Below are 12767 nucleotides of genomic sequence, written 5' to 3'. Positions count from 1 at the left end.
AATGTTTTAGTTTTTTCCTGAGATTCTTTCTCTAAGATTCCTGGTGTGTCAAAGACTGAGATTTGTTTCCCAAAGATTTTTGCAGTTGCCTTTGTGATATCTTTCGTCACTGATGTGAAGGACAACTTTGATACAAATGCCTGTCTAACCGTTATGGTGTTCCCTGAGGCACTTTTGCCATTCCCTGTATTCCCCAGCAGGACAATATTGAGGTCTGGATCCATCCTGAACAGACAAGACATGGGAGAAAATACAGCTGTTAGTTGTTATCATGTGTTTTTGTGTATGAGAACAGGCATTTGTGCATGGGGGTGTTACACCCAAATAATTCACATTCACTAAACAATATACTATCAGAAATACTAATCTGTAATTGGCCTACGATGCCAGGTAAACAAGGGACCTATCTAAATTACTTGTTTAAAATTGTGGTCAAGAAAAATAAGACTAAGTAACAGAAACATGAGAACAAATGACAAAGGTATGTCTGCATGGTCATCAAATATAGGTCAGTCACTAGCATAAATCGAGCAGAAGGGGGCAGGAAGGGGTACGGGGAGAGTGAAGTGCTAGTGGGTGAGGTGCAGTCTGAAGAGGTGAGTCAGTCTTCAGATTGCGGTGGAAAATTGGGAGTGAGTCTGCAGTTCTATCTGCAATGAGAAGTTTGCTCCACAGTTTGGGAGCCAGGAGGGAAAAGAGTCTGGGGCATGACACAATGAGTACATCCACACAAAAATTTTGCTGTGATAAAGCAATTTCATTTTCTTTGGGAATGAGGTTGATTTTTCACCACAAATAAAAGCATCAAGCTGTATATGAATGAGAAAACAACTATATGAATAGTTTAATATGAAATATGCACTGATGCATGTAGCTACCTATGTATCATTTATCTTCAACATTATTTTCATATAATTGATCCTCACTAATGCTCATTATAAGATGGCACAATTTCATCTACTCACTCTGCATCTCATTGGACTAAAGGACAGTTCAGAAACCAGTTTACCAGTGACATCATCAATGGGGATTCTAAGCTAATACTACAGCCTTTATCTTCCTGAAAAGTGAATGACCAAATGACCAAACCGAAACCAAATGCCTACCGATGATGTCATTGGTAGGCATTAGTGAGGACCAATTGAAGATTATTACCTTATCATGCACTTACAGCTGTTGCTGTTACAACACCTGCATTTCCCCATGGGGATCAATAAAGTTTGATCTTATCTTCTTTATAATAATTCATAACTAACATATATCCCAGCTGGCATGTATCCGGGTGCAGCATAACTAGCCCGGTCTTGTTTTTCCAGACCTGTAGTTAGTCTGTGTGTGTGCGTGCGTGCGTGCGTGCGTGCGTGCGTGTGTTTCTGGCAGTAACAAATTGCATTTACTTGAGTACTGTACTTAAGTACATTTTTGGGGTATCAATGCTCTACTTGGGTATTTGTATTTGTTTGATACTTATGACTTTCACTCCACTACATTTGAAATATAAATATTGTAATTTTGACTCCACTACTAGGAAGGAAAAACTTACATCATGAATTAACCACATATAAGCCCTATAAAATAGCCGATCTACAAGCTCACAACACGTCGCGACTTGTTAGGACAAGTCATTGATGAGGCAGTGTCAGGAGCTAGTCATGAGCCCAGGTAGATATTGCAGGTAGAGCTTACGGTGCCAGTGTGCAAAAACTAAATACTTAGTTAATGTTGGACATAGTTCCAACAGCCACCAACCAACCGCTAAAAGTTGTCACTGTTTATCCTGGGCAAGTAAAAAGTATATATTTAGGCAAATATATAGCCAGGTTATGATATTTCACTATTCTTTAATGGAGTTGGGACAACAGATGTTCGGATGTTTACTCTGCCCTACACACAAATCATGGGCACTACTTATACCCTGCCCAAACCACCTAGAAGCCTAAAGGTAGTTAAGCCAGAGGCCTTCTCCCTTAAAGGAGACACACCATGAATTTCACTTTTTTTTTTTGGGGGGGGTATTTTTTGGGCTCCCCAGTGTCTCTTGTACCCCAAAAAATATTTTTTTTTAACATTCAGTCATTCATTCTCATTTCAGAGATTTTCAAAATGGGCGTGTCTGAACAGGCCATCTCAGAATGGCAAGTTTGCTTACATCACCAAACTTTCTGCCCATGTATTTTGATGTATTCTGAGTATTTAGAATTGCTCAGTAGCACCCCTCTGCCCAACAGGACGTTTTGGTATTGCAGCTGAAAGTGCTTTATAAGCCTGAGAGAATTGACTTGGGATGAGTATATCTGAGTGTTGATTTACTGTAGGCTCAAACCTTTTGAAAATGGTTTGAGGGACATACACCATATGATATTAAATATCAAATATTTTTTTTAAATTCATGGTGTGTCTCCTTTAAGGAAGTAACCAGAGAAGAAGTGTTGCAAAAGCTATAAAAAAAACTAAATCGTTCAAATGCAACAGGTCAAGCCACATTTTTACGAGATGCAGCATAAGTCATCACTTCCTGCATAACTCACACAATAAACCTTTCCATCAACCAAGGTCACTTCCCACAGGAATTTAAATTGGCAACAATAACAATAGTGGAGAGATTTCAAATCATTCCACCTTAATTACAACCTTCCCTTACCTTCCTCAGACCCCATTACCCTTTCCGCCTAATCGTCACTAAACCCTTTCCACCCGTTTATCCACCATCCAAGTTTACCTCTGTGGAATCAATTTTCACTCAAATTATTGCTGCCAATTTTTTAAAATTGTATTTAGGCTATATTGTCGGGGTCATGTCCGATGTTACATCCGCCACAATGCACCAACGTGGGCCTAATAACAATAGGCCTTTCAATTGTTAATCAGTTATTTTGCAACAAAAAAAGGTTTTACAATATGCATGCACGCACTCTCACAAACACACACACACACGCACACACGCACACACGCGCACGCGCGCACGCACGCACGCACGCACGCACGCACGCACGCACGCACGCACGCACGCACGCACGCACGCACGCACACACACACACACACACACACACACACACACACACACACAAGTGTTTATGTTTATTTAATCATGCTAATGAGCATCTTCCAGGCTTAAAACATACATGCTATTTTGCTTCATTATGACTTTTGAGTCTTCTACTCTTCTAGTTGTATTGTAACAGCAGTATTGTAAGTGCATGTGCAGTAAAAACAATCATCATTTGTTTGGACAGGGTAGGCAATATGAACGAAATGGACATCATTCAGAACTTCGGCAGTGCCTGTCAGAACCAAGTTCGGACGCACCTCTTAGATGTACTAACTATAGTTCTGATAAAACATTGTGTGTGATTGTTCACATATTGTTTCATTTCCGTAACCTGACAGCAATGTACCATGGACTGTTTTGAAAGAATGTTGACTGCGGATAATGCCTCTCTGTGCAATTTCAAATGTAATTCTTAATGGGGAGATAAATCATACACTTGTCCACTGTGGCAAACACCCTGAAGCAAAGTATGTCAAAGCACGTCAGAGATTGATGAAGGTGGAGTAAGTTGCAGCCTTATACAGTACCTTGCTCCACACAATGACCTTTACAGTATGAGACTATTAACCCTTGCAGACTGATGATTGTTGTGATTTTCCAGTTCACAACACTACATTACATCATCATTGGCTCTCAGTAGTGACCTGTTGCCTGTGCAACTACACAGGGCACAGCTAAGGACTGGTTAGAACTGGTTGCTTCTCCTGGCCCCACTGTGGATAACATGAAGGTCACCTAGCTCTTATCTGTTGTTTTTCAACCGAGTGATAGTAAAAGTGATAAGGAACCCTGCCTGCAGAGTCAGCAAAAACTCAAAAAGGAATGCCTGGAAGTGTCATTATCAGGGACATTTATGACAGTTCTGCAAGGTAGCCTAGTCCGTGCCTGTCCCGTGCATAGAGTTATAATATATCTAGAGGGCGGATTGCCCCGCCCCCAGCTATTCATTTCTATTAAAGTGCTCAGTGGCGTTTTGAAGCACCCGGAAGTAAGAATAGGAACCAATATGGAACCAATATGAACCAATGGAATGGATCCATGGGTCGTGACGCGTCGTGAGCATGCGCACAAAACGGGAGACGCGCGCGCAGTAGCATTTAAGTGCATTCTCAGATTTGACCACCAGGCTTAGCCGCTTCACTGTTCTACCGTAGATCTGGGGGCTTGGTCCCGTGATACGGTAGTGTACCAACAAACTGATTCCATATCAGACCACTTAACAAGGTTTCAGCTGCTGTTAGGATGTCAAACAATAATGAACATATTCTGTCATTGTGCAATGTACAAATCGTGCTCAAGCTATGGGCAAGACAGTATAAACGAGGACACTCGGTTTGGTAGTGGCAGTGGTTCTCAACCTGTGGCTCGGGACCTCCAGGGGTTTCCCCACGTGATTTAGGGGGGGTTGCCAGATGACAGTGAATTGACAATTTAAGGTGTTTTAAGACCTTTTTAATACCCCCCCAAAAAAAAAGAAAAGAAAAAATACCATGCTGCATCAACAAACTATAGCCTACTATAAAATATTGTCAAACATTGGCCAAATTGTCAAATAATATAAGAAAGACGCACAATAGCAGATCTACAAGTTCACGTTTACATGATAAACATACTTTAAGAGAGAAAGATGAGTTATGATCCATATAATCACAATACTGTTTCCCACAATGATGTGTTTAATTATTACCCTTCTTGACTAAAGGACACCTTATTAACGTTCTTACATACAAAAGGTTTAAGAAAGTAAGTGCAAGTATTTTACAAAATTAATATATTGGCATATTGGTTACTAGTTAGTTACAAGATTATATACTGTATTATGTAGTGATACAATCAATACATCATTACTGTATCTGTTTTGTACAGTAGCTCACTTATAGGCTGAAACATTTTTGGGAGGAAAACATTTAATCAGTATCAAAGCTGCAATCAAAATTATCTTGTAATAACTTTATAAAGAACCTATTCAGCTCTAAATTGTAATATAAATATAAGTATTAGTTTAACAACAAATATATAAAACAATGCCATTTTAGGTCCTCTGTCAGTCCATTATTATTATTCCAGCTGTAAAACCGAGAGCAGATAGTTTGCAGCTACTTTGCCAATGCAAAACAAAGATGTCACAGTAGCCTTATATTGGGCTAATGTCTCCTGTCATTTTTACAACTGTGCCCTAGTTCCAAACCTAATTAATTATAACATCCCTATAAGAAAAACACACCTGCAGAGCAACTATACAAGCCAGACATCATACTTGAGAGCTTTACTAAGTGACCAAAAGCACTGCTTAAAAGTATATTACTTTTCACACCTGTGTATCATCACTTGATTCATTGTTAATTTCTGTAACTTGAGCTCAAATGTTCATCTTTTTCAATTGAAATTGACTAAGGAAATACCCTCATGTGTGAGTAATTAAAGTGTAATATTAGTGTAACAATATTAATGTAATAATAATAAAGTATATAATCTAAACGTATAATAAGTGAGCTAATGCATCAAATAATATTTAACTGAACAATAATAATATTGACAAAAATAATAAATGTACAAATAACACAGTTCTGTTTGTGTCCCTTTTTTTGCATGAAAACTAATACACTCCCCCACGTACGGACAATGGAAAAAACGTATTAACATAAATATGGGTAGTTGATCAAATAAAATAAAAAATACCCCAATGGTTAACTTATAACCACCTCACTCTGCAAGCGAACAAACATACAGTATAATTAAATTTAATACAAAGTGGCTGTAAAAATGGTGTACACAGTAGAAATATTCATACAAAAGTACTGTCTAGAGCTCAAAGCTAGAGAGTCCTACACATCAACAATTCACATTGGTTCAAAGTTATATTACTATACCAAGCTTGAGAGTACATAAACGCGAATAATTCACATTTTATGTAGAAAGGGGTTACAAACTAACCTGCGACCAAACCGGACCAGTTGCTGTACTGCAGTTGAAGTACTATTTACTTAGTGCAAAGTCTGCTGTGCTCTCTGTCGTGCACAGGAATAACAGCAGCCGCCACAAAATGGCTGAATGTAAAGTCCACTGTGCTTTCTCTCTTTTGTCTTTTTGTCACATGAACTACAGTACAGCAGCCACACCTCATTTCATGAATAATAGAATTTCTATATTATTTATGTTTATATGATATGATATTGTGTTAGTGGGTAAACTCTGATTATCATCTAATTTTCACCTCATAGCTAACACTGTTTTAAATATAATTTTGTTTAACCCATTGGACCTTCCATCTTAATATTATTATTAAGTCGGCCTGCCATGCAATGGCAAAACACTTATTGTAATCCGCCATGTTTAATTTTTATTTAATAATATTCTTCCTGCAAAGTTCGCCTGACTACTCCTCCCGCACGGTTTACACAACCCTGGCAATATATACATCAATTGAAATTAGCAGATCCACAAGATCACAACGCCTTGCGTTGCGAGGCGTTGTGAGCTTGTAGATTTGCTATTTTCAAAATATTGATCTGTGGAACTGAGTCAAACTAAATGTAATGCCTCAACTCCTACAGTTCCATGTGCTTCCATGTGTCACTGTCAGGGTGGGGGGGGGGGGGGGGGTCCCTAGTTCAAATATGATTATTTTGGGGGTCGCGGCCTGAAAAGGTTGAGAACCACTGAGGTAGAAGACTTCTGCTACTGCTGCTGTATTGTGTTTCACTCTGTTCTCTGCAATCTTCAATAAGGGCTTGCATTGCACCCTACTCTTTAACTTAAAAGCTGAAGGGATACCCAGCAAAAGTCCACTACATGATAAACATACTTTAAGAGAGAAAGATGAGATATGATCCATAACATCACAATACTGTTTCCCACAATGATTTGTTTAATTATCATTGCCCTTCTTGACTACCAAAGAACCTAGGGCATCTTACTGAAATTCGATCCCTGCTTGCAGTTACACTATGCCCCCCGCCCGCCCCCCAATATTATTATTCCAGCTGTAAAACCGAGAGAAGAGGTTCCAACTTGCCACCCATGATTTAACTTATTGACAGCAGTGAGTGGAATATAATAGAATGATGTTATTAACTTTCATGCCATTTCTCTCTTCAGTCATTAGGCTGTGTTGCTACTATCCTGGCAGCCTATTATGCGTTCAAACCTAATTAATAATCTACCTGTAAGAAAAACACACATGCACACTGGCAGCCTATTATGCGTTCAAACCTAATTAATAATCTACCTGTAAGAAAAACACACATGCAGAGCAACTATACAAGCCAGCCATCATGCTTCAGAGCTTTACTAAGTGACCAAAAGTACTTAGCACTGCTTATAGCTTATATTACGTTTTATATCTGTGTATCATCACTTGATTCATTGGTAATTTCTGTAACTTGAACTCAAATGTTCATCTTTTTCAATTGAAATTGACAAATGAAATACCCTCACGTGCAGGAATTCAAGTGTAATATTAGTGTAATAATATTAGTGTAATAAGTGTGCTAATGTATCAAATAATGTTTAACTGAACAACAATAATATTGAGAAAAATATATACATGTACAAATAACACAGTTCTGTTTGACTCACTACACTCTCCCACGCACGCACGCACAATGAAAAAAATTATCAACATGAATATCAACAGTTGATAAAATACCCCAATGGTTAACTTATAACCACCTCATCTGTAAGCGAACAAATATACAGCATCATTTAATATAATACAAAGTGGCTGTAAATGGCATATGATGGAGTTAAAAATATATATGTTTTGTGGACCAGATTGATATGATCTAGAAATATCGATCTAACCAGTCAAATAAATATAGTGATGTCTTTTTGGGCCTGTACTTCAGTCTTTTAAACATACTTTTTGTAACTCTACTATACTTTCCCTACCAAGGCCATGTAGCTGGCTCCATATTTGCTATCTGGTGCCGGCTCTATATGTTTCCAATCAGTAAAAACATGTCTTGGTCAACGCTTTGTGATTAAATGTCAAATGACCTGTATCTGTGTAAGATGACCTGTATGACCGGGATATTGTCACTAATTTACTCTGTCAGCTGTCACCCTGTCACAGATAAACCTGTCCTATGATATCGAAAGAATAACTTGTTTATGGAACCAAAAGTTGTACACAAGGACACTATAAGATGAACAACAACTTATTATGATGACACCCTGATGCCTGACAACTCATCAGATATGATCTGACGTCTGAGGGTCTTAACCAATCGTTCGGATCCACCTTATATCTGATGTCCGGACTCCAACTTGTGTATAAATACTATTGCCGGTATTTGTAATATCAAAGAGATATTTTTGTTGTACGGTGCCTCGTGGATTGATTATTTCTCTTAATACAATGTCAACCTTTTAATTTGAGAACCGGCCTGTGTCTGTCTTTGATTTCGTCTCATCCTTTTTACACTGGGTTTTTCAGCTGTTTAACTACAAATAGTTTTAATTAACATAGAGCAGGATTTAAGACCCTTATCAGCTCTTTTTATCAACTTTATCAGCATACATAGTATGTAGAAATATTCATACAAAAGTACTCTCTAGAGCTCGAGGCTATAGAGTCCTACATATCAACAATACGCATTGGTTCAAAGTTATATTACTATACCAACCTTGAGAGTACATAAACGCAAATAATTCACATTTTATGTAGAAAGGGGTTACAAACTAACCTGAGACCAAACCGGACCAGTTGCTGAACTGCAGTTGTAGAGGTAATATTTACTCTTAGTGCAAAGTCTGCTGTGTTCTCTCTCGCCCACAGGAATAACAGCAGCCACCACAAAATGGCTGAATGCAAAGTCCACTGTGCTTTTTCTCTTTTGTCTTTTTGTCACATGAACTACAGTACAGCAGCCACACACGCGTGTGTAGTGGGGGCAAATTGAACCAAATGTTATCCACAGTGTTATCCAAAATCTTTATGATACAATTACCAATATTATCAGCTGGGTCATATTTGACCTGTAACATCAGACTATCTGTCTGTCTGTCTGTCTGTCTGTCTGTCTGTCTGTCTGTCTGTCTGTCTGCATACAGTTTGTAAGCTAAATATACAGACAACATTTTACCTGGATTTGAATACATCAATGGTATTAGCCAAGTAATGTAGTGAGACCACTAAAAACAAGTATTCTTTTGTTATCAAAATAAAACAAATACTTTGACACATAGTCAAGAAAATATGTTGGTTGTTTGCATATGGATTTATTTAAAATGAGTACATAATATGCAACATTTCACTGAGGCTTTAAGGCAGACTTATGCAATAACCTTTTATTATATCTTTTGATTATTTTGATTCTTATGATTCTTATTTGATTCTTTGATTCTTATGCAATATCTTTTGAAATCAACACATTCTCACTCCAAACTCATCACATACAGACGCGTGCAGGGTAGTCCAAGACTTTGTTGTCAAATAACTGACAATGAAATGCAGAATTTTGTCATGTCATTTATGATGGTATGCAGACATGCTTGAGAACAAGGCATTGTTGCCATTACAAACATTGAAAAAAGTTTCAAAAGTTCAAAACAAGTTCAAAACAAGTTTAAAACAAGGCAACCACACCATCAGAAGGGGGCTTGAGCCCAGTCAGATGCACCCAAGCAAGGCATTAGCCGAGCGATTGCCCACACTGAGTGGTGAGAAGCAAGCACCTCCGTTTCAGTGCCTTCTGATTTGCCTACTGATGGGGTGGGAATCGGTTAAGATCTGTCTAGTACGTCTGAAACTCCCAGAATGTGTGCCCTAGTCCTTCCCTCTTTAATGTATATGATCCAGTGTTGGGAAGTAACTAAAGTAATATGTAACTTAAAGTAATATTATTACCTTTTCCCAGTAACTAGTAACGTAACTAATTACTTTCACGTTTTGAGTAATAATATTACCTTTATTTCAAGAAGTAACTTATTACTTTTTTTCACGAGCCTCGGTGGTACTCTGGGTTTGAATGTGTTTATTTGATCCTGTGTTGTTTTTGGTCCATTGATATAATTGTAGACTGGTTGGGATCGAGTTGCTATGCAGGCTGCTTGCTGATCCGGTCTAGAGCGGATACGGAAACGTTGCGCACTTGTCTGTGTGAATTATTATCAGCTGCGGAAGGGCGGGCCGCCCTTCAACCGGATCAAAGAGTGTTGCCATGTCTGCTTATTATAAGCGACTTGTTAACCGATGAAGACGCGCCGTAAGCTTGTACTGTAGGTCGGCTATTTTCTATATATATATATATATATATAATATAGGTCACTGACTGTGGCATGTAAATATATATGTATACACACACACACACACACACACACACACACACACACACACACACACACACACACACACACACACACACACACACACACACACACACACACACACACACACACATATACAGTATATATATATATATATATAGGTCACTGTGGCCTGTGTCTCATGATGAGTCATTATCTGTTTGAGCCCAGGTGTTTGAATTTGAATATTTTATTAGGCAAAAAATACATTAAAGGGCAAGACCACTTTGTTAGAGGTTTGGGTTGTGTAGTTACCTTGCCATTATGTAACTCCAAAGGTGGACAAGAAATCAAAAATAATTGCTCCATTGATTAGAAATTGAACATTCAAAATATGCTCCTCATTGACTCACATTGTACGCTGAAACAGCTCTCAAAGTCACTCTTTTAGCACGTAAACGAACGCAAACAAAGTTGATTCAGACAATATAGAACATCACCAAAGCCAGTACTGTTTTCTTTTTTATAAAAATGTTAACTTCCTGTTGATTTTGCTATTTTTATTTAGAAGAAAACACGGACTGGATCTACGGATCCGGATCCAGTTCCTCAAATAGTAAAATCAACAGGAAGTTGACATTTGTATTAAAAAAAATAAATCAGTAGTGGGTTTGGTGATGTTCTATATGCTCTGAATCAGCTTTGTTTGTGTTTGTTTATGTGCTAAAAGAGTGACTTTGAGAGCTGTTTCACCGTACAATGTAAGTCAATGAGGAGCATATTTTGAATTATCAATTTCTAATCAATGGAGCAATTATTTTTGATTATTTTTCCACCTTTGGAGTTAAACCATGGCAAGGTAAATACACAACCCAAACCTCTACCAAAGTGGTCTTGCCCTTTAAATACATTTAAAATACTTGTTTCCATTGAGGTCCTTAGTATTCAATTCATAGTCGTCAAATGGTTTTCATTTAGTCTGTAAGTTATGAATTCATACACAGTAAAAGTCTTAGTGTTAATATAATTCAAATGAGTGTACAATGAGGATTTTACAATGTAGGCTGCAGAAAAGAGAAAAAAAACAACTACTAATGTTGAAAATACAAAGTCTGACTTTTGGGGAGAAAGGATGCAATTACTGGGGGCGAGAAAAAAAGTAACTAAAGTAATAAGTAACTAAGTACTTTTGGCAGGGAGTAATAAGTAAAGTAACTACATAACTTTTTAAACAAGTAATATGTAATAAGTAATATATTACTATGTTTTAGTAACTATCCCAACACTGATATGATCATAGTCTTCCATGCACCTGTTGATCACCAATTTTATATCAACAGATCAATTCACCTTCAGTGTCTCATGAATCGCTTTTCGAATGTCTTCAAAGTTGTCTTTTCTTGGAACCTGCTCTACAACATGACGGGCTCTGCTCACCAAAGCACGATAATACCTCTTTAGCTCCTTCTTCTTCATGCCCAGCAACTTACGCTCCCACTCCGACTGTTTCAGCGCATAATGGGAGACAAGGGTTTGTGTTTCCTCTTCCAGTTTCTTCTTATACCACTCTTTGAGTTCTGCCTCTCTCTCCTTCAGCATCTTGACCGTATCAAGGTAGGTAGGGTTGGAGTAATACTGCCCCTCGTTTGCAGTGACCATCTGATCCACCTTTTCCAGTAGCTGTAGCACCTGCTCACGGTAGTTGATGTTGGCGTTGTTGAAAACATGATACCGCCCTTCCATCTTTCTGAGAATGATCTTAAGGTCCTCTCCAGCCTCATTCACACACAGGTCAATGCCACCAGCCACCGAGGCAACCTGGTCCCCGCGGGTGAAGAGTATCATAGTGTACCTCCAGCAGTCTTTCCCGAAGATCTCCTCCACCTTATTCACGGCATTCCGCTCCTCTTTAGTGAAAGTCCCTGCAGGGACCACAATGAGGATGGCATGGGGGCCCGGGGCTGACATGTTGATGCACTTGGAGATCTCCCTCTCGATGGTGTCCTTTGGAAGGTGGGTGTCGAAGAGGCCTGGCGTATCAACAAGTGTCACTTCACAGCCGTACACCTGTCCAGTTTGCTTGGAGCACTCTCTGGTTACTGAGGAGTTACATTAAGTCACATTGTTATATCCAAATTATACAACAACATAATATCGTTGCTGTCGGGCAGAATTTTTTTTTTTATATGATTTTTTTTTTTTTTCATAAATCAGTGCTATTGAACACCCTTTACGTCTGTGTGTTGATAAAAAGAAATGAACTAATGAAAAGTATTAAAAAGCGCTTCTGACAACTCCATTGGATCCTCAAACTTTCTGAGATACATACATACACACATACAAACATACATACACACATATATCGATCATACATATATATATATACATATATATATATATATATTGTAAAAAAAGAATGGACCTTCAAGGAAGGGATTGCACACTCCAGGGAACAGAGATGGAGAACTTA

General features: G+C 38.3%; 2 protein-coding genes across 2 annotated transcripts in view; both read right to left on the bottom strand.

Annotated features, from left to right (window-relative positions):
* LOC311054947 (uncharacterized protein) overlaps positions 1 to 12767 on the bottom strand; it is a 431139-nt gene that overhangs the window by 164341 nt on the left and 254031 nt on the right. The window lies entirely within an intron of this gene.
* The window catches only part of LOC311054580 (GTPase IMAP family member 7-like), a gene marked incomplete at both ends in the record, with an annotated part of 30634 nt that overhangs the window by 10118 nt on the left and 7749 nt on the right, over positions 1 to 12767 (bottom strand). Inside the window, 2 exons of the mRNA XM_084070587.1 lie at positions 150 to 225; positions 11751 to 12396. Coding sequence (XP_083926713.1) covers positions 150 to 225; positions 11751 to 12396 — 722 coding nt within the window. The remainder of the gene's footprint in view (positions 1 to 149; positions 226 to 11750; positions 12397 to 12767) is intronic.

The sequence above is a fragment of the Gymnoscopelus microlampas genome, assembly GCF_963454915.1.
Source record: "Gymnoscopelus microlampas genome assembly, chromosome: 11".
NCBI classification, from domain to species: domain Eukaryota; kingdom Metazoa; phylum Chordata; class Actinopteri; order Myctophiformes; family Myctophidae; genus Gymnoscopelus; species Gymnoscopelus microlampas.
Note: the sequence above shows the minus strand (reverse complement) of the source record. Positions and strands in the feature narration are given on the sequence as shown.